Source organism: Euprymna scolopes, chromosome 42, assembly GCF_053919585.1.
Source record: "Euprymna scolopes isolate OS-2025 chromosome 42, ASM5391958v1, whole genome shotgun sequence".
Lineage (NCBI taxonomy): Eukaryota > Metazoa > Mollusca > Cephalopoda > Sepiida > Sepiolidae > Euprymna > Euprymna scolopes.
This window is the reverse complement of record NC_136523.1, coordinates 38,230,961-38,251,945: the sequence shown is the minus strand read 5'-3', so window position 1 is coordinate 38,251,945 and position 20,985 is coordinate 38,230,961. Positions and strand designations below refer to the sequence as shown.

At 35.7% G+C, this 20,985-nt stretch overlaps 1 protein-coding gene across 1 annotated transcript in view; it reads right to left on the bottom strand.

Moving 5' to 3' along the window:
- Window positions 1-1,437: 1,437 nt before the first annotated feature.
- The window catches only part of LOC145267026 (protein MAK16 homolog), a 63,993-nt gene continuing 44,445 nt past the window's right edge, over window positions 1,438-20,985 (bottom strand). The window contains exons 9-10 of the mRNA XM_080122956.1: window positions 7,632-7,691; window positions 1,438-1,762 (exon numbers count right to left, since the gene is read on the bottom strand). Coding sequence (XP_079979082.1) covers window positions 1,520-1,762; window positions 7,632-7,691 — 303 coding nt within the window. The 3' untranslated portion in view covers window positions 1,438-1,519. The remainder of the gene's footprint in view (window positions 1,763-7,631; window positions 7,692-20,985) is intronic.

Genomic DNA, 20,985 nt, shown 5'->3' with positions numbered 1-20,985 from the left:
AGAAACGTGTCGTTCTTGTTGCATAAAAGAATGGAAGATGACGCTTCATAACGACGTCTCTTTGTTCAATTCATGAGGTATGCATTTATCAAGTTTTTTTTTATCCAAATGACTGAAAATCATTATACATGTTACATCTAATTCAGAAGTTCTCGAACAGTTGTGCATGGATTTGTTTTGACTAAGGCTCTCAATTGATCGTTGTCAACATCTGATGGTCGACCACTACGCACATCATCAACAAAATTTCTCAACCACCGTTGTGTTGTGTGTTCAGTAATGGCTCTTGGACCAAACGCTTCGTTGATATTGTGAACTATTTTACAGGTTTTTTTGGCCTAGCTGGAATTGAATTAAAGAAAATTGTGCGAATTTGCTATTTTCCCATCTTGCATTCAACATTCTGAAAAGAAGACGTTTTAAAACGATTGCAATTTAAACGATTAGATGGAGCGAAAAATATTCTTTAAAATAATATATAAAGCAACGGTATTACAACAGATACATCATTTGAAATCAAAAAAATTCTGCAAGAACTTTAACTTAAAATCTTAATTGACTTTAAAAATAAAATTAAAAAATGTTTTTTTAAATATTTTCTTTTAATATTTGAGAAAAATATTCCAAATAATTATCAGCATTTATGAGTTTTTATTATCCTATCATAAATTTCTAAACTGTCTGTGTGTGTGTGTGTGTGTGTGTGTGAGACGTGGTTTATCTCAACCTACAGGCAACCCACCCAGGCAAGTTTGGTACCGAAATGAAGCTTATGACCCAGCGGATGTGTTAGTGATATTTATATCGAATTTATATCCATGCTTGGTGTATGGAAATGCAAAAAAAAATAACGATTTACTAAACTATGTTTTATTTACTGGATACTGTTCCGGCATTCACCGGAAGTTATTATCTTCCTTAGTTAATTCGATTTACTGTGTGTGTGTGATGTGGTTTATCTCAGCCTATAGGCAACCCACCCAGGCAAGTTAGGTACCGAAATGAAGCTTATGACTATTTATATTCATGTTTGATGTATGGAAATGCAAAAAAAACGATTTACTAAACAACATTTTATTTACAGGATATTTTTCTGGTACAAGGACTCAAGTTTGCCCAGCTGGGCAAAAATAGGTGCTTGTTTTATAAAAATCCTAAATCTGAATGCGTACTGTCAAAGTAAGTTTCAAAAACTAGATCTGTTAACCAATTAGATTTCCTTTTTCTTTGCTGAGCGGGAGTAAAATGAAAAAAAAAAAAAAAATTTTTTTATAAAATAAAATTTAGTTTTTCAAGAAAAAGAAGAAATGTTATATTAAATTTCTTTTTTTTTTTAACACTAAAATTTTTTTTAAAAATACAAGGAACAAAATGGAAAATATTTGTAATTTAGTGAAAAGAATTTTAAAGGAAAAACAAAACAGAAAGAAAAACAAATTTTTTTCTCGAATATATTTTTTTTTTTTTATTTTAATGGGGTTTAAAAATAAAATAAAAAAATATTTTCTCTTAATATTGCTCAGAAATTGTGTTTCATTTTCGACGTTGAAGGTTTTTCGGTTTCTGTTTCGTACTCAATAAGAACGCGTCCTCGTTTCTTCTTCTTGGGAATTGGTGGCACCTTTTTCTGTGTCTTTGACTTCTTGCTCATTGGCTGATCATTGTCTTCATCGGAAGATGATAAGGAGACATCTGACGCGTCCTCTTCATTGTCCTCACCTTCATCCTCACTTTCGGTATTGTAATCATTAATATTAATATCCTGTGGAAAAAAAAAAGAAAATAAAAAGAAAATAAAAACCATTAAATTTTAACAATTAAAAAATAAAAACCATTAAATTTTAACAAAAAATAAAAACCATTAAATTTTAACAATTAAAAAAAATAAAAACCATTAAATTTTAACAATTAAAAAAATAAAAACCATTAAATTTTAACAATTAAAAATAAAAACCATTAAATTTTAACAATTAGCTTAGAAGCAAAGAACACAATCACATAGTTTTACCCAACGCTTGGATTATCTTATGTCCGCGCCCAAATTAAGCGTTTATTAGTTCTTCATTCTCTTGGCAATAGTTTGGTGCCACACCCTACACTGATGATTGCATAAGTATGAAACACTATTGTCTGTAGGTAGAAAAGAATAATTATTATTTAATTTATAGATCTCTAATTTATAAAACTCACTATGTCTGTCTGTCTCCATATTTTCAAACTCTATCTCTTCCGAAACTAAAAGTCGCAGAGCAGCGCCAGGGCCTCAAATGATTGGATTTTTATGGATCGTTCTTTAATGGATTTAGCTGGATAAAATACTTTTTAACGAGTTAAAAAGAGGTCAAAATTGAAAAAAAAATCATTATACATTTTGTATATTCATCTTGGATTATTATGCGTGTCACGTTGGTACAGTGGTAACGTTACCAGCTTTGACTGCTACAATTTTGCTTTCGGTTTCGATTCCAGCTGATGGCACCAAAACAACTTTTTTTTTTTAATACTTTTGAAATCACAATTCTATAATAATATATACAAAATCTGGACTAATTAAAATATCATATTTAAGCGTATTTTATGACCAGGCATATATATATTATTTACTATAATAATTATTAAATACCTATAGACACTAGGGTTTCATCCTTTCGGGAATCATCAGTGTAGGGTGTCACAATTACCACCAGTCGAGAGATTCAAACCCCAGCAACAGAAGTCATGTCTGGCTTCATTAGCAAGGACCCAAACCGCTAGGCTACCGTAAACCACAAGAGATACCGTTGAAATTAAACATTTATTCGTATTAAATGCTTTTAGTGTCAGTCAGAGTGATCTTATCATTATATGATGATCTGCACGTATTAGCTGCTTTATATAATATCAACATTTACATAATATCAATGGTAAAAATGTATTTATTTCACATTTCTATTTTATTGCTGATATGTCGCGTCTTACAAAATTTGTTCCGAGGAATCTACATATGTCTCTGAAGATTTGCTTGAATTTCTGCCATTCAATGAAATGTGTGAGATGCAACATAAAAGCAATAAAACAATATCAAATAAATACATTTATCATATATATATATAAGCGAGATAAGTCAGATTAAAGATCAAGTGAAAAATCCTGATAGATATTACTTTGAGGTAATACTTTCAGGGTGATCCTAGCCAAAAAGGTAAAGCTCAATATTTAAAAATAGAGCAATATATAAGTTTAATGGTTAAAGTTAAATTCTGAAAATCAAAATATAAACACATACATTCGAGTTAAGAATTTATTGTTTGACACAAGGGATATACAGAGGAGAGTTATGTTAATTCGAAATAACAGTATGGAGCAACCCCAAACATTCTTGTTATATAGGATTGCTGGCTTCTCCTCTGGACCACTATTCCTCCGACCTGGTAATAATACCCCGGAAAATATTGAGCTCTTTCCGATAATGGACAGTCCCGGTTGTATGAAATTCTTTCTCCTATAACTATTATTCACCATTCAAATAACATTTTCAATATTCGTGCTGAAAAGCAAAATATGTGTTCATTCACAGCTGAACATTTTGCTTACCGCATTTCATTTCCTCTGATGATATTAGCCAGTATTGAAAATCTATGGATTAAGGAAATTAACAAAACTCCCCTCTATATATTCCTTATATCAAACAACAAATTCTTAACTCGAATATACGTGTTTATATTTCGAATTTCAGAATTTAACTTTAACCACTATATATATGTGTGTGTGTGTGTGTGTGTGTGTGAACTATAAATACACAAAATTTCAAAGGAAAAGAAAAAAGATAACAACAATCACTCCTAATGATAATCGGATGCACGGATAGACAGCGCTTTAGAAGAATATGGCTGAACAACAACTTTTGGACGCCATTTTATACAACATGCCAGCTGAAATAAAAAAGACCGCTCAGCGAATGGAAAAGATATCCAGAACAAGCGGCGCATGCATGGTCACCCGTGGTCTAGTGAAGAAATGATGAATGTGAGAAGTATGAAGGGCCAACGTTGCCTTCACATTTTTGCCAAGTTTCAGAAAAATCTAATGGATGGGGAAAAAAGTGTAATTGTTTGCAATTTGGGTCCTTTTGTGACCTCTTGAGCTCCTGGGAATACCGAATCCCAATGAAAATGGACAAACAGTGGAGTTTCACTCCTTAAGACATGTATATTTGAATTCAGCACCATGGAAAACCACTATATAGACATACATATCAGGATCTTGAGTAATATGAAAAAAGAGTTCCAAAATGTTTTTTTTGGGCCCTAAAAGTTCCAGATGGATGCAAACCAGAATTCTTCCAGGGTCATCAATACTGGATTTATATTAAGAACATTTTGGCCAAGTTTCAGAAAAATCTAATGGATGGGTTAAAAGTTATGGGGGCAAAACGTGTAATTTTTTACCTCTGGGGACGTAACGGGAATTTTCACAAAAAAAGCGTTTTTACTGTGCACATGTTTTTAATGAAATACAATTTGTGGCAAAATTTCAGGAAAAACTAATGGACAGTTATCTAGCAATCATCCAGACTAACGGATGCCACTGAAAACATAGATCCCTCTCCGATAAATCGGGGGACTAAAAAATCGGAAAAAAGAATAACTCTGTCGTGTTTAATCAGACATGCTTGGATAATAACTTGCTGCCAAAATATATGAATATATATATATATATATATATATATATATATATATATATATATATATATAGTTATGAGAGGGCATTTTCCTTCCTTATAAAAATGAATAGAATATTAAAATATTCTATTTAGAACATTTTCGGAACAATCTGGAATAATCAAGAAAATTCCATGCAGAAACCTATATAAGGATGCTGTACATGAGCTGTTAAATTGTTAACTTGCTGGCTTGCTGTCAAGAACTCTGGTAATATTTCTAGGATGAAAATCCAGCCGAAAGAAACTCTTTAAAAGCCAACCATCGCATCATTTGAAGAAACTGGAATTTTGGTGAAAACAAAGATTTCTGTATATTTTCTCATTGAATATTCTTCATATTATATTTACATAAAACATTTCATTTGAATTTATTAGTTCTTATCTCTTTTTTACCATCAACGCTATAGACCTTATATAATCACTTTCGAAGCTAGTAATAGCAGTAGTAGTACAAATAAAATATTATTTGAATAAGTATTTATTTTAACTCTTATTAGTTTTTTCTTTTAATTTGTTGCGTGTTCATATCCATGTGTGTGTGTGTGTATATATATATATATATATATATATATATATAATGTTTAATGTCCAAATGTGTTCACGATTTGTGGAACACCCTGTGTGTGTGTGTATATATATATATATATATATATATACTAGCAGAAGTACCCGTCGTTGACTGGGTTCAAAAACAGCCTACAGAAATTGGACTGTGATTGATGAAAATATGATAGGTTTTGATACTCAAAAATTTTACCCTAAGCAAAATATGATGAAAGTAAAGATAATTTTTGCAAAAATATTCTTTTTTTTGTTTCAACTTTGTTTCCATTCGTAGCACAGAGTGACCAACAAAATTGTTTCCTTACAAAGAGAAAATGTTATATATATAATAATATAAATATACAAGAAAGAAATGTTACCATAGTCAATAAAAGTTACTTTTATGGTACAAAAGTTCATTGGTTTGTATTTGAAGTAGTTTGTAAAAAAAAATTTTTTTTTTTAATTCACGAACCGGTTTAAAAAAATCAAAATGGCAGCGACTTTGAAATGGACAGCCCCGTTTTCAATTTGAAGGAGGGGCACCTGAGTATTCTGTGTTAACAATTTAAGAGAGTTCCGTCAACGTAAGGAATATTTATAAACATATTTTAATGTTTCCCGTTATTTTGTGCTTGAGGAATATTCGATTATGGCATGTGTACTTTATATAAAAAAGAATTTCAGTAGTTATCACCTTAAATTTCATTTTAATTTCGGTTTGCTGAAAGTATTTCAAGTAAAGATCATTAAAAACTATTTCAAACCAAAAAAAAAAAACATGAACTGAACTTTTATTGACTATGGTAACATTTGTTTCTTGTATATTTATTTTTTTCGGATAGTCGTTTGTAAATCCGAATCAGCAAAATGGGATTTTAAAAAAGTAAACACGTAATTACTTTAGTTTTTTTAAAGCAAAGAATCGATATAAATATGAATAAGAAGAAAATGGCGCCCTTTTCAAGCAGAACAACTTCATTTCAGTTTTACAGTATTGAACGGTGTAATATTGCGCCATCGGATTCAGGGTTGTACTATTGTAAAGAACCCGCAGAAAGGGTTGTAATCAACTGAATTCCTTCTAGTACACCGACAAAAAAAAGCTTAAACAGATATATAATAAAAATAAAAAGGTTATGTAAATGTTTTTAAAAAGACACGTAATCATGTGAGCAGGATTTTTTCCTTCTTTTGACACAATAACAAGTAACGTTCTTATTTTTTATTATTTATCTATTTATCTATTTTTGAAAGAGTGGCACATGCAAGTGGAGAAGGATAAAAACAGTTATGCAAAATTTGTGTCGAGAATTGTCTAAAGTTCCGACTTTTTTTTTTTTGGCTTTCACTTTAATAAGAACGTGAATTTATGAGGTGAATTTATTCGACGCAATATGATTCAACTCAAAAAAATAAATAAAAGCTAATGTGAATTAAGATTAAAGTTAAGGTATTATTGTGGACCTTCACCCCTTTTAAAAAACCTTGTTAAACTTTGTGACATATTTACATTCTATGGAGGTCAGGCGCAAACGAACACCCAATAATTTTATTATACCATATTTCTTTAAACTGAAACATAATTATCAAAGTATACTTGCAAATAGAAATGAAAAGTCTTTGTTAAAGTTTGTGCCATATTTCCATGGAGTACAGGCGCGAACGCAGACCCCACAATTTTATTATACCATCCCTATTTAAGTTGAAACATACTTATCAAAGTATTATGTACATCTATATCAAAAACACTTGTAAACGATTTTTTTTAAATTTTTTATTTCCATACTTTGGGGGCCAGCTGCGAACGCAGACCCCACAATTTTTATGAACCACCGTTCTGCCAGTTCAAACATACCCATTCCTGATCCTCGACACATCTTCTATCATTATATGTAATCAGTTTTTTTAAAATAGTCAACCATATAGGAGCCTATTCGTGACCAGACACAAACACACAGACGTTCAGCTTTATATTAAAGATTATATATATATATATATATATATATATATATATATATATACACACACACACACACACAATAAGTCAGAGAGAGTTGCAACCTTGGTTGAAGTGAGTGTCCCTAATGATGGAGGTCTGAACTGAGCTTAAATGGAGAGACAGACCAAATACCAGGGTCTCATGTATGATATGAAAAGAAACTGGAATCTTAGGGTGATATCAATCATACCAGTTATCATAGGTGCCACAGGGCTTATGAAAGAAGAACCTGAAGTCCTACCTAACTAATATTCTTGGTGAACCAAGTGCAAAAGAGATCCAGACAATTGCACTTAAGAGAACAGTGAGGATACTAAAAAGAGCTCCTGGTTGGCTGCCCCATACCCAGTGTTACAATCTTTTAAAAAAAAAAAAAGCACTCACCTCTAAATCTTCAATATCACTTTCTTCAAAATCTTCATATGGGATATATTCAACATCCGGCTAGAAAAAGAATACAAAAAAAAATGTATATATATATATGCATATGAGAATTATGTAAACAAATAAAATGACCTCCAACAAAACATATCCCATGTTGCTGTGTGAAGGATCTTCACAAAACTGACTTTTTTTTTTTTTTTTACATAGGAGTCACCACTTATCAAGGCCCAGAGGCCACTCAAGGATAAGGGTTATTGTGTGTACAGTAATCAATGGGATAATATCGTAGTAATCATTATTAATGGAAATTTGGTAGATTGGACTACTTGATGGGAGCGGTTCATCAAGAATTTGTTTATGTTGGACTTGAAGACAACCAAGTTGTAGTCAGCTGGGAAAGACTTTTTTCGTATGGGCACTTTCATTGATAGTACACACATGAGAAACTCTAATCCTCTTTGAAGTAATCTCCTCCGACTGCAATACACTTGTTGTACCGTTCCAACAACTTCTGGAAGTCCTCTTGTGTGAGCATGTCGATGACCCTCATCACACTCTCTTTCATCTCCTTAATCGTCTCACAAAGACAGCCTCTAAGGTTTTCCTTGAGCTTACGGACTAAAAGCCACAGGGGGCAAGGCCTGGACTATAGGGAGGATGAGGAGTTGTCTTGACCAAAGAAATGTGGGTTCTTATTCAGAACTACACTTTAAAAACAAACATATAGATCTCAAGCAGTATAAAAGCAGTGGCCAAATGTTTATTTAAAATGGACATTTGTTGAGGTTATGTACGAGCACCGCTCCCATGCGCCGATGGGTAGAACTGCCAACTATCAACATGATGGTTGTAGGTTCAATCCTTGGCTAGGGAAAGGTGCTAGTCTAGCCACACTGATGACGAAACAGTACTGTATATGGATAACATACATACAGAAAAAAAAACTTTATGATGTACATACCCATCATGGAACAAAGATATCACGTTCCAAAAATCACAAAAATTGATTTCTTTTGTTTCTTTTAACTAAAAAAAAAATCAAATTTTCTGACAAAGACAAAGGATTTTAGCCGACCATGTTGAATGATTAAGAGAGAGAGATAACTCAATTCGAACTATCAAGATCAAAATCAGCCTTATAATGGATACATTTAGTATTTAAAATTACTGAAAATCGTAAATTTTCTTAGTGAAAAATAATCTATTTAATCAAGTTATGTGAAACTAATACTATTTGGTACTAGCTGTCCCGATATGCCACTGCTCAGGATCCATCACATTTAAATTTGTTTTATGGAGTATATTTTTACTAGCTTGGGTGCCTGGCGTTGTCCAGGTGTTTGGAGGTGTGTGTTGAGAAAAAAAAAAAAAGTTGTAGTAGGCAGGCAGGCTCGAACACATGGCGCGAAGGCAGAAAAGAAAGTGGAGGTGTGTGTAAGAGAGTTTTTTTTGGGGTTTTTTTTTTTTACATAGGCGTCACCACTTATCAAGGCCGATAGGCCACTCAAGGATAAGGGTTAAAGAGTGTAGAGTAGTCAAAAGGACAATATAGTAATCAATAGTAATGGAAGTTCGGTAAATTTGTTAACTTAAGTGGAACGGCTCATCAGAAACTTGTTCACGTTGGACTTGAAGACAACCCTATTATAGACAGCTGGAAAGCAGGAAAACGGAAGACAATTCCACAGGCGTGCAGTTCTAAGAAAGAAGCTTTGATCATGGAATCTATGTTTAGGTTTAGGCACAGATAAAGAGTGGGGAAAATTATTGATAATGTTTTCAGCTAGTCTAGTGTTTCTTGTGAAAGTTTGGCGAGGGGGGGACCATAGATTGAAGCTCAGTCGAACACTTTCCATGAAAATAACTAAAAGTGGTAGTAGGTAGGCAGGCTTGAACCCGTACCGTGAAGGAGGAAAAGAAAGTGAAAGAAATAGTGACACGTTAGCTGTCGTGGCCATCGCCAAACTGGAAGTGACGTACGTATAAATTAAGGCTAGACAATAAAAAAAAAAGGCGATGACATTCGAAAATATCGGAAAAAAAAAAAGCAACCCCTCCCTGTAGAAAAGATGGTGAAGGAATTAATGTTTTAGACAATTTTTCGATATCTGTCGTCTGAAGGGTCAGACTCCAAAACGATACCGATCTTGTGAAAATCCGTCGCCTCTGTTGAAAGTTTTTGCAAAACATACATGCGTACATTTAAACAAACAGGTGAGATTTATATTATAGATCAGTGTAGGGTTCAATCTCCCCCCCAAAAGATATATTTTTCATACAATACTCAATGGGCCGTGAGTGGGTCGCACACAAAGAAAAATTTATATTTTTTCTAATATTATAAGATATGATTGCTCCAGTCAATAAATAAGTTTTAAGCAAAAGCGTCATTACAAAATCAAAAAATCAGTTTAGCTGGAATGAGTCATGTTGGATGAAGGGGTGGGGGTGGGGGGCAATATAATATAAAAATTACTTAGCTGATTTACACAAGTGAAAATATAATAAAACTAGCGTGGGGGGAAGGGAGGCGTAACATACACTTAAATATATTTTTATATATTGGGAGTAGGGGGAAACAGCTCCACTTGTCGAAATTGAATAGCAATTGTCTTCTGATATAAGGAAATAATATTTTTTAATTTATCCAGATTTCATATATATTATTATCGAGTCGTGATTTCAAAAGTAAAAAAAAAAGTATTTGGGTGGCATCAGCTAGAATCGAAACTGAAAGCAAAACTGTAGCATTCAAATCCCATCTCGTATTAAATTCTATACTAAGTCTACTTAGTGATTGGTTATTCCCCAGCATATGTGCAGCTTCTTTCAGTCGTCGTACTCTCCACTGTTCTTTTATCTATTATTTTTACTTCATCCCATAATGGTAAGTAAAAAGTGTAAGGAAAAATTCAAGATGGCACCCGACTCTCTCTTTAACACGGTAAGATATCCTCAACACGGCACAAGAAGCAACAGCCACACGATTCCCCAGCCAACTCAATCGTCACTGCCCCATGTCTTTCCCCTCACCCGCTTTTATCGTCGTTCTAGGCCGGCTAAATTTGCATATTCCGAGAATTCGTGTGACTTTGCGAGACATCATACTTTACAAAAGACGGCGGTCGCCAGCTTGGTCTTTCTTTTCTATTTTTGGTCGGTAACGCTGAGCTGGTCTCGAGGTAAGTCTTTTTCCCCCCCCATCCGTCTCTCCCACGTACCCACACAACACGCAAACACGCGGGCGCTTATCTCCTGGATGCACGTTACAATAATGGTAGATGGTTTCCCTTTTCTTTCCAAATATGGTCAGCTATACCCGATTTTTCAGCCTCTCCACGTACTACAGCTTTTCGATGTTCTTCGAACCGTACTTTCAACAGACGACACGTTTCACCTCTGTATAGTTTTCCACATTTACATGGGATTTCATATACACAGTTCTTCGTCATGATTTTTTCTGTAGAGGGCTTGACTCTCACAAGCTGTTTTCGGAGAGTCCAATCACTCCTGAACACTGTCCTGTTCTTTGAAGTTTTTCAGACAAGCCCTTCATATATGATAAACAAACTGTGGTGATTTTCTAAGTGGTGTCTTTTTGTGTTGGATCCAGATTTCTTGGACCTGATGTCATGCTCTCTGAATTGTTGTTTCGGTGGAGGTTTTCTCTTAAACTGTTCATCTCATCTGGATATGCACTGCTGTTACTACATATTGCTTTTGCTCAGTGTTGTAAGCAACGGACGATTCCTTTCTTTACATTATATGGATGGTGGGAGTTGAAGTTCAGGTACTGTTCAGTGAAAGTTGGTTTTCGGTATACAGATGACAAACTCCTAACCTGTGCAGGTTATCAACACATCTAGGAACGATAATTTGTTCTTTTTCCATCGTAAATTGTATAGTTGGACGGATCGAGTTCACATGGTCTAGTAACATTTGAACATCTTCCTAATGGAGCCAGAGTATGAATGTGTTATCTACATATCGCAACCACATTCTTGGTTTTAGTGGTGTTGATCCTAATGTCATTTCCTCAAAGTATTCCATGTATGCATTGGCCAGTAATGGGGACAATGGTGATCCCATCGCCAGACCTTCTTCCTGCCGATATATATCAGATCCCATCGCAAAGTATATTAGTTTCTACACAAGGTCAGCATCTACATCATATTATCAATTGGGATGCAAGTGCATTCTTTCAGTGAGGCATCTGATGTCAGCTTATCCCATACCACTGTCAGAATCTCATCAGTGGGTACTTTCGTGAACAGACTCACTATATCTAGACTTACCATCTCGTTGAAATGAATGGGAGCATTGTTTATTATTTCCACAAAGTGAGCTGAATTCTTGACGCATGACTGGGGTGATTATATATACCAGGAATCGGTTCAATTGATGGCATGCCAAACCTCAGGCACTGACAATGGGTCTTAATGGAATACCATCCTTGTGAATCTTAGGGAGGCCGTATAGGTGTGGTAGCTTGCTGTAATGTACTAGCTAGCAAAATACAGACAATTAGTACAATATTACAGCAAGCTACCACACCTATACGGCCTCCCATACCAGAATAGATAATACAGTGGATGTGTTATCGGCAGCTCCAGTAACTCTCGCTTCATCTATTTTGGCATTCAGTCCTCATTCAATGAGTGATTTTTCTGACAAAGGGTGAAGAAAAAGCTGCTTAAAGGTCGGTAGTACTTGGTGACCAGTAGTCTGAGATGTCGGAAATTTTTCTGTCTCTGTCTGTCCTTGTGGCCATGTCACTAGTAAGGGTGCTGGAGGTAAACGTTTGTCTGGGCTGACGTTATCCGCCTGATAGTCAGGGACCTGAACCTTGGATTAACCACTAAGGAGGCTGTCCTATCAGCAGGCGCAAAGTACTGGGACTACTGTATTGCCATTTGGTGAGTGGATCTGGACCATGCAGTAGTCTCTGGTGGGGCCTCTCGATGCCATACTAGTGGGTAATTGTTATGGCTTTACCTTTTCGTGTGCTACAAAAAAAACAAACTTTCCTGTCTTTTTCTCTCTTACTTTCCCTCTCTGTACTGCTCTAACCAAGTATGCCGACCTATTCCACAAATCCCCAAACCTCAACATGAAATATATCCAGAATAAAAACTCGATTAAACCTAGAACCCCATCTTTCAACGTAGACCCCTACTACCAGGTCTCCTTCTCCAACATCAGGGGTCTACGTTCCAACCTTCCAGAGGTTGAAACCCAATTACAGGAGATGAAACCGGACATTTTATTTCTAAGTGAAACTGGAATAGGACCGACCACTACCCTAGACGAGTTCATAATTAACGGATACTCAAATTTAACAGCTAAATCTGACCCCCAAGATCGCCATGGGCATGGAATATGTGCCTACATTAAGGATGGCTTCCCGTGTGGCAGGGATATCTCTAGAGAAGATCCTAATTTACCCTATATGTGCTTCAGGGTTGCACTTGCTAACACCACTGCATTTATATTTGCCCTCTATAGGCCCCACAGTAGCGGAGTTACAATCTTTAAGAGCATATCTGAGAAAATTGACCACATACTGTCTTCACATCCCTCGGCTAACATCCACATATGTGGTGATTTCAACGTCCATAACGTGGAATGGCTGACCCATTCAAATAAGACAGACGATGAGGGAAGGTTTTGTCATGATTTTGCCATTGCTTATGACCTCACTCAGATTGTTCGCGAACCCATCCGTGTCCCCGATACACCCGGTCAATATGCAAGCCTCTTAGACCTTTTTCTATCAACTTCCCCTGAGCTATGTTCATGTTCCGTTCATTCTCCTCTAGGATCCTCCGACCACTCCGTCGTATCAGTTAAGATAAAAACGAAATGTAAGAAGCCCCCAGACGTACCCCTCCACCGTACTGTATACCGATACTCTATGGCTGACTGGGATAGCTTCCGTACATTCATATCTGATTTACCTCTGCACTCCATGTTTAAAAAGGATGTGTCCTCTATAGTATCAGATCTGACCGAATGGTTAATTGTAGGCATAGACCAATTCATACCATCCAAAAAATTTCAACAAAAACCTAACAGCCAGCCATGGTTCTCCCCAGAATATGCTGCTGCTATCGCGCACAGAAATTACTTTTTCCATAGCTACCAACGTAATGGATGCACTGAAACTAAAGCTGCTTTCAGGTTTGCCAGCAACCACTGTAAAAGAGTAATAAAAAATGCAAGAGAGCTATATGCCCAGTCTGTTAAATCCAAGGTAGCTGATCAGCGGCTTGGATCCCACCAGTTTTGGCAAATAACAAATAGGATCCTGAACAGAAGTGTGCGTTCTATACCAACCATTATCAATGGACCAGAGGTCATCTCGTCAGCGTCAGACAAGGCCAAACTATTTGCAAAGAACTTTGCAGCTAATTCTACCCTATGCGACGAAGGCCATCAACTCCCCATATTTCCTCCTATAACACAGAACAAGCTGGGTAGCATACAAATATCTGTGCATGAGGTCGCCAAGCTAATAAAGAACCTAGATTCCAATAAAGCAACTGGCCCTGATGGCATCCCAATTATAGTGTTAAAAAAGCTTCAAACAGAACTTGCTCCCATACTTACGAAACTATTTAAGCGCTGCCTTAAGGAGAAGTGCTTTCCGACTCCCTGGAAGACCTCTTCAGTTTGCCCTATATTTAAGAATTCAGGTGATAAGTCATCTCCCTCTCAATACAGACCTATAAGTCTCCTGTGTGTTATGAGTAAGTTGCTGGAATCCATATTAAATAGAGAAATAGTCAACCATCTCAGCAGGAATAACCTTCTTAGTGACACACAATATGGTTTCCGCTCTGCAAGATCTACCGCAGATGTGCTGACAGTTATATCCCACAGGATAAGTGAATCTCTTGACAAAGGCTTTCTTTCTAGGGCAATTGCTCTTGACATATCAAAGGCCTTTGACAAGGTATGGCATAAGGGTCTACTTCACAAGATTTCCAGCTACGGTATAACGGGAAATGTTTTCTCAATCATTAAATCATTTCTCTCCGATAGGCTCATAAGAGTAGTGGTCGATGGACAAAAATCGGAGGCCTGCAATATAAATGCTGGAGTCCCCCAGGGGTCAATCCTGGGCCCAACTCTCTTCCTGATCTACATCAATGACCTCCCTAAACACATACTTAAATCATTCGTTGACATCTATGCTGATGACACAACCATCTATGGCAACACATCAAAAGCTGAAAATGACAAAGTTCTCTCTGATTCTCTCTCCTCTGATCTCGAGCCGTGGTTCAGTGGGGGAAGATGTGGCTGGTTACCTTTAATGCATCCAAAACCAAACTCCTATCCTTACATCATCAACGCTCTGATCCCCATCTGGCATCAATTGTAATGGATGGCTCTCGTCTGGGTGAGGCTCCGTGTTTTGACAAGCTTCTGGGTTTGACCTTTACTCCTGATCTGAAATGGAACACGTTCATCAAGTCTGTTGCCAAGGTCGCTGGAAAGATGGTGGGTTCCTTCTACCGCTCCAGAAGATATCTCACTACTGATGCAATTCTCTATCTATATAAAAGCCAAGTACGTCCAAGGATGGAATACTGTTACCATATCTGGGCAGGAGCTGCTAAAAACAGCCTATCCTGCCTTGACAGAGTACAAAATAGACTTCGTGGCTTAGTGGGGGATGCCCTTTTCTCTACCCTGCAACCTCTCTCCCACAGAAGAGACGTTGCGAGCCTGTCCTTGTTTTATCGTTATTTCCATGGCAGATGCTCGTCTGAACTCCAATCTCTGGTCCCCCCTCGCCAATCTTTCACGAGAAACACCCGTCTAGCTGAATCCACTGTGGAAAATTTCCCCCACTCTGTATCTGTGCCTAAATCAAAACGCGGATTCCATGAACAAAGCTTCTTTCTTAGAACTGCACGCCTGTGGAACTCTGTTCCGTCTGCCTGCTTCCCTCTGGACTACAATTTGGATGTCTTCAAGTCCAATGTTAACAAGTTCCTGATGAACCGCCCCCTTAAGTAAACACTTCAGCAAATCTCCTCACTAACTTAATGTACTTGCAATAACCCTTATACCTGAGTGGCTTCCGGGCCTTGATAAGTGGTGATCACTGTGTAAAAAAAAAAAAAAAAAAAAAAAAAAATTGTCCGCAAGGATCCGTGGCGCAGTGGTTAGAGCACTTGGAAAAATCAATTGTAAAAAGTGATATTCTCCTGAAGGTTGAATGTTCAATCCTCAGTGCGGGCGACCAAAAATACAATTGCTAATTACTTAGGACCTCTATCCAGTCATGGCTGACAGAACAAGAGCATGCTACCCCCATGAAGTAAATAAAGGATTTTGCTCGAAATTCCGTCCAAATTTCCAAGTTTGACAGAAACATTTTCGAGTTCGACAAGATATACCTGAAGAAGGTCGGAGGTTACATCAACCAAAACATTGAAAATTACACAAAAGATGAGAACAGTAGTCTGATTAATCCAAATAATCATTCTGTATCTCAAAAATTAAAAAATGTCAGAATCAATCCCCTATTGCTTATTAAATATTTCTCATATGTTATATCTCCCCTCTTTGGTTTTCATACATAAATACTAATCAGAATTTAACAAGTGAAGGCTAATTGGAAAGGTAATTACCTGAATTGTTTATTGGATTATGTGACAATTGTCCTTAAAGGTCGCACATTAAAAGGATCATCCATCATCCAGAGCCTATTTTTGGCACCGTTTTACAGCTATAAAATGTTTCAATCATAGTCATTTGTTTTCCTAGTTTTGCCTATGAATAACAAAATATCTGATATTTCTCAAAAATCTCTGGCCTTAGTGGAGGGAGACTAAAACTTGCTGCTATGGTTTTAAATTATCTGAAATAACAGAAGGGGAGACTTGATTCCAAATATTTCTCATATGTTATATCTCCCCCTTTTTGGTTTTCATGCATAAAGTAAATTTCATAGTGTATAAGGATTATTTGATACTGGATTTTTTTTTTTTTTTTTTTTTTTATTACATTTTCACCCCAAACAAGGCAAATTGCCACTTTGGTGTAGGGGGCTACTATCAGGGGCAACAACTACTGGGGTACTACGTAGGGATTTGGGCAGCAAGGTGCTGGTTCACGTTACACTTGAACTTCTGCACGTCAGTACTGCTGGGGAAGCAGGGACCTGGAATGGAATTCCAAAGTCTAGCGGTTCTGGGGAAAAAACTATTGGAGTAGAAAGATCTTTTACATCTAGGGATCTCTACAGTGTGGGGGTGGGATTTAGCAGCCTGTCGAGTTTGTCGAAGGTGCTCACGTCGTGGGGGCACAAGTGATTGCAGTTCGTCAGAGCATTCACCACTAAAATACTTGTAGAACAGGCAGACGGATGCAACATTTCGTCAATGGGACAGAGGCTGAAGCTTAGATGCCAGTTCAGGGCCTATCAGGTTTGCGACTCTTTTGAACCTTGTCAAGGAGTGATATTCATAATTATAGTCTATTTCTAAAACAGTGGAGATATAACATATGAGAAATGTTTGGAATCAAGTCTCCTCTTGCTGTTATTTCAGATCATTTGAAACAATAGCAGTAAGCTTTAGTCTCCCCTCCATCAAGGCCAGAGGTTTTGCGGAAATATATATATATATATATATATATATATATATATATATATATATGATTGCATACAAGCAAAGAATTTATATCTTCAAAAATTAAAACCCATTACTTATGTCCAATTGTCGACATATCTGCTTTCAGTATAGATTCACAATGTTTGGTATTCGGGGCAATAACAATACAAAATCTTCTCAAAACAACAGATATACTCGACCCTAAAAAGTGACACCAGATTCAGAGTTCAAAGGTCAAAATAATCTCCAAGCAATAACAATGGAAATCGCTCGAGGAAAAAACATTTTCAATCGTAAGTTCTTGTTGAAGTGCTTTTGGAAAAGATCTTTTTTTTCTTTTTTCAAAATTTGTTTTGTCTAAAATTGAGATTTGAAGTGTGAAAAGCGTCAAGGTGAAGTAGGGTGAATATGAAAACATGTTGAAAATGTAAACGACACATAATACAATGCGATGTGGATATGTAAATAAAAAAGTGTATGTGTCTATAGATACAATATATGTGTCTATAGATACAATATATGTGTCTATAGATACACAATATATACATATATATATATATATATATGTATATATAGATGTGTGTATATATATATAGATATATAGATGTGTGTATATATAGATATATAGATGTGTGTATATATATAGATATATAGATGTGTGTATATATATATAGATATATAGATGTGTGTATATATATATAGATATATAGATGTGTGTATATATATATAGATATATAGATGTGTGTTTGTATATATATATACACATACACAAGTCAGATAAAAAAAGATGACACATTGGACAACATACACACATCTGGAATTAATTTTATATAACATACTAGCAGGGCTATCCTGTGTTGCCCAGGATCTTATAAAAAAGAAAAAAAGAAAATAATGAAGTTGCGTTCGAACATACCTGCTATTCTTAGGATATTGAGCACTTTTTGGTGATCATCTATCACTTTCTATCCCAAAAAAGCTGAAATCTGATCGTATTGATTTCGCATGAAGTCGAATTAACTTTTAGAGAGATACTTGCAGAAGAGTAGACTCTGATGGTATGGCCACATTAAAAAAATAGATGAGCGGTTTTGAATTAATAGATATAGAACAGTTGAGGTTGAGGTTGAGTTTGATGGGGAAAGCCTTGGGAAATATGGAAGGATAAAAAAAGAGAGATAAATAAAGACCTGGCCAGAGATAGATTAGTTTGAAGATAAATTTCGAAAAGCCGTACAACACATGCCAGTATGTAAGAAAGACGTTCAACCAAATATGATGGATAATGATATATCTCAAAATTACGCCTGACAGACCAACCGCAATGTTTATATGCAGGTAAAATAAGGCATGTTCATTTGATCTGTGTGTTCAGTATCGAGTTTGCTCAATGGATAGTGATGTCTCATTGTAAAAGGTAGTCGTAGTAGTGATGTAGCAGTGGGAATTTCTGTCTTCTGCTTTTCTTTGGTTCTGTAATGGGGCACCAAATAAATACACAATGGATGTCGATGTCGAAATGGGCTAACAGGTGTTGCCCAGGAATATATTAAAAAAAAAAAAAAAACCTGTTCATTCTTAGAATATTGAACACTTATCAATGACTATCACTTTCTATCCCAAACAAAGCTGAATAAATTTTCTTGCATAGAACAGTATAACGAAACACTGTCACATTGTTTTTCTCGGGTAACATGGCATTTCTTCAATCAAATACGTGTCCCCTTTTTTCAGGAGATTCTTATGGATGCCTCTTGATAAACTTCTTGGCCTTTCTCATCGAATCTGTCTTAGAGTTCATATATTAAATCCATTGCTCCTTCTGATTCTCATAAAATCAGTTCTCTCTATCGCTTATTCTCTATTTCTACAAATTTAATATCAAACCATTTATGGAGTGCCGTTGCCATATTTAGGCTTGCGACTCTGTCCAATTTGAAGGTTTTTGATAAAATTGAGTTCCATGTCACTCAAATTTCGTATACTGAACAGAGGAACTCTTTCCAGAGTCTTTCTGACACTTTCAGAGTTTTCCTTCTCCTAGGTTGGTCTTCTTTTGTGGAAATTGTTAACTTGGGCTCAGTTGTAGATTGCGGTACGAAATTGCTTGTTGGATTCTCAATCCCATCAACCGGCGCATCTTTTTTTTTTCAATTCTTCTGCAATTATTGCCGTTTTTTCCGTGTGGCATTAAATAAAGTTTTAATCTAACATCCCAAATTCTTGTATAAAAAAAAAAAAAAAAAAAAAATGAACGAATCTCTTAATAAAATAGTTGCTGCTCTTTGAACAATCAGTTAATATGCAGGATTTCTCAAAACCTTTTAAACATTAAAAAAAAAAAAAAATTTGCAGTTTATATATTAGATCTATTGCTCTTTCTCTCTAAACATTTTCTCACACCTGAGACTTTCTGCTATCTCTACAAATCTAATCTCTGGTCCTCCCTCGCCAATCTTTCACGAAAAACACTCGTCTAGTTGAATCCACTGTGAAAAATTTCCCCCACTCTATATCTGTGCCTAAATCAAAACGAGGATTCCATGAACAAAGCTTCTTTCTTAGAACTGCACGCCTGTGGAACTCTGTTCCGTCTGCCTGCTTCCCTCTGGACTACAACTTAGATGTCTTCAAGTCCAAAACATTAACAAATTCCTAATGAACCGCCCCCTTAATTAAACACTTCAGCAAATCTCCACACTAACGTAATGTACTTGCAATAACCCTTATCCCTGAGTGGCTTCCGGGCCTTGATAAGTGGTAATCACTGTGTAAAAAAAAAAGAGAATAAGAAAGTGATCCTTTGTGGGTTGAACATTTAACTGGACATAGAACTGCCCTTTATTTATCTACTATTACAAAAAAGGAATTTTATCCGTGTGAGTTTGTTCCCCTTATGTACTGGGACAATTTTTATGAAATTTCACACAAATGTACTACATGTATCTGGCAGTGTTCTTAGATAAGTCTTGTATCGGAATATCATCGAATAGTATCAATAATCAAAAGAAATCCGACAAAAGAAGGAAAATATGATTTTGATCAAAGTTAACATCCTTATACTGCCTAACAAGTGCATTTGAGAAGTTTTGCTAACACACAAGCAGAAAGGCCAGGCATGCAAAATCAGCAGGTTTTTTTAATATGACGGGGGCGTGTTTGAAATGAATGTTTCTGTTTAGAGCACAACTGAACCAAGATACTTGACTTTTGCATTTTAAACTTTAATTCAAACCAAAAAATAATTTTATAAAATCAGCAGTGCAACGTAGACGACAAAGTCACCGGAGGGAGGCATGTAACACTTTCTCCAGGTGCACCATGACGTGTCCCCGACTAGAGCATCGATTTGATTGAAAAATGGGCGATTTCACCGATTTTGATCACAATAAAAATATGGACTGGTCTCCCTGCCAGTATAATATATATTATAGAGGAAAAAAAAGGAAAAAGGAAAAAAAAGGAAAAAGGAAAAAAAAGGAAAAAAAAAGGAAAAAAAAAAGGGAAAAAAAGGAAAAAAAAGGAAAAAAAAAAGGAAAAAAAAGGAAAAAAAAAGGAAAAAAAAAGGAAAAAAAAAGGAAAAGGAAAAAGGAAAAAAAAAAAAGGAAAAAAAAAAAAGGAAAAAAAAAGGAAAAAAAAGAAAAAAAAAGGAAAAAAAAGGAAAAAAAAGGAAAAAAAAGGAAAAAAAAAGGAAAAAAAAAATGAAAAAAAAAAGGAAAAAAAAA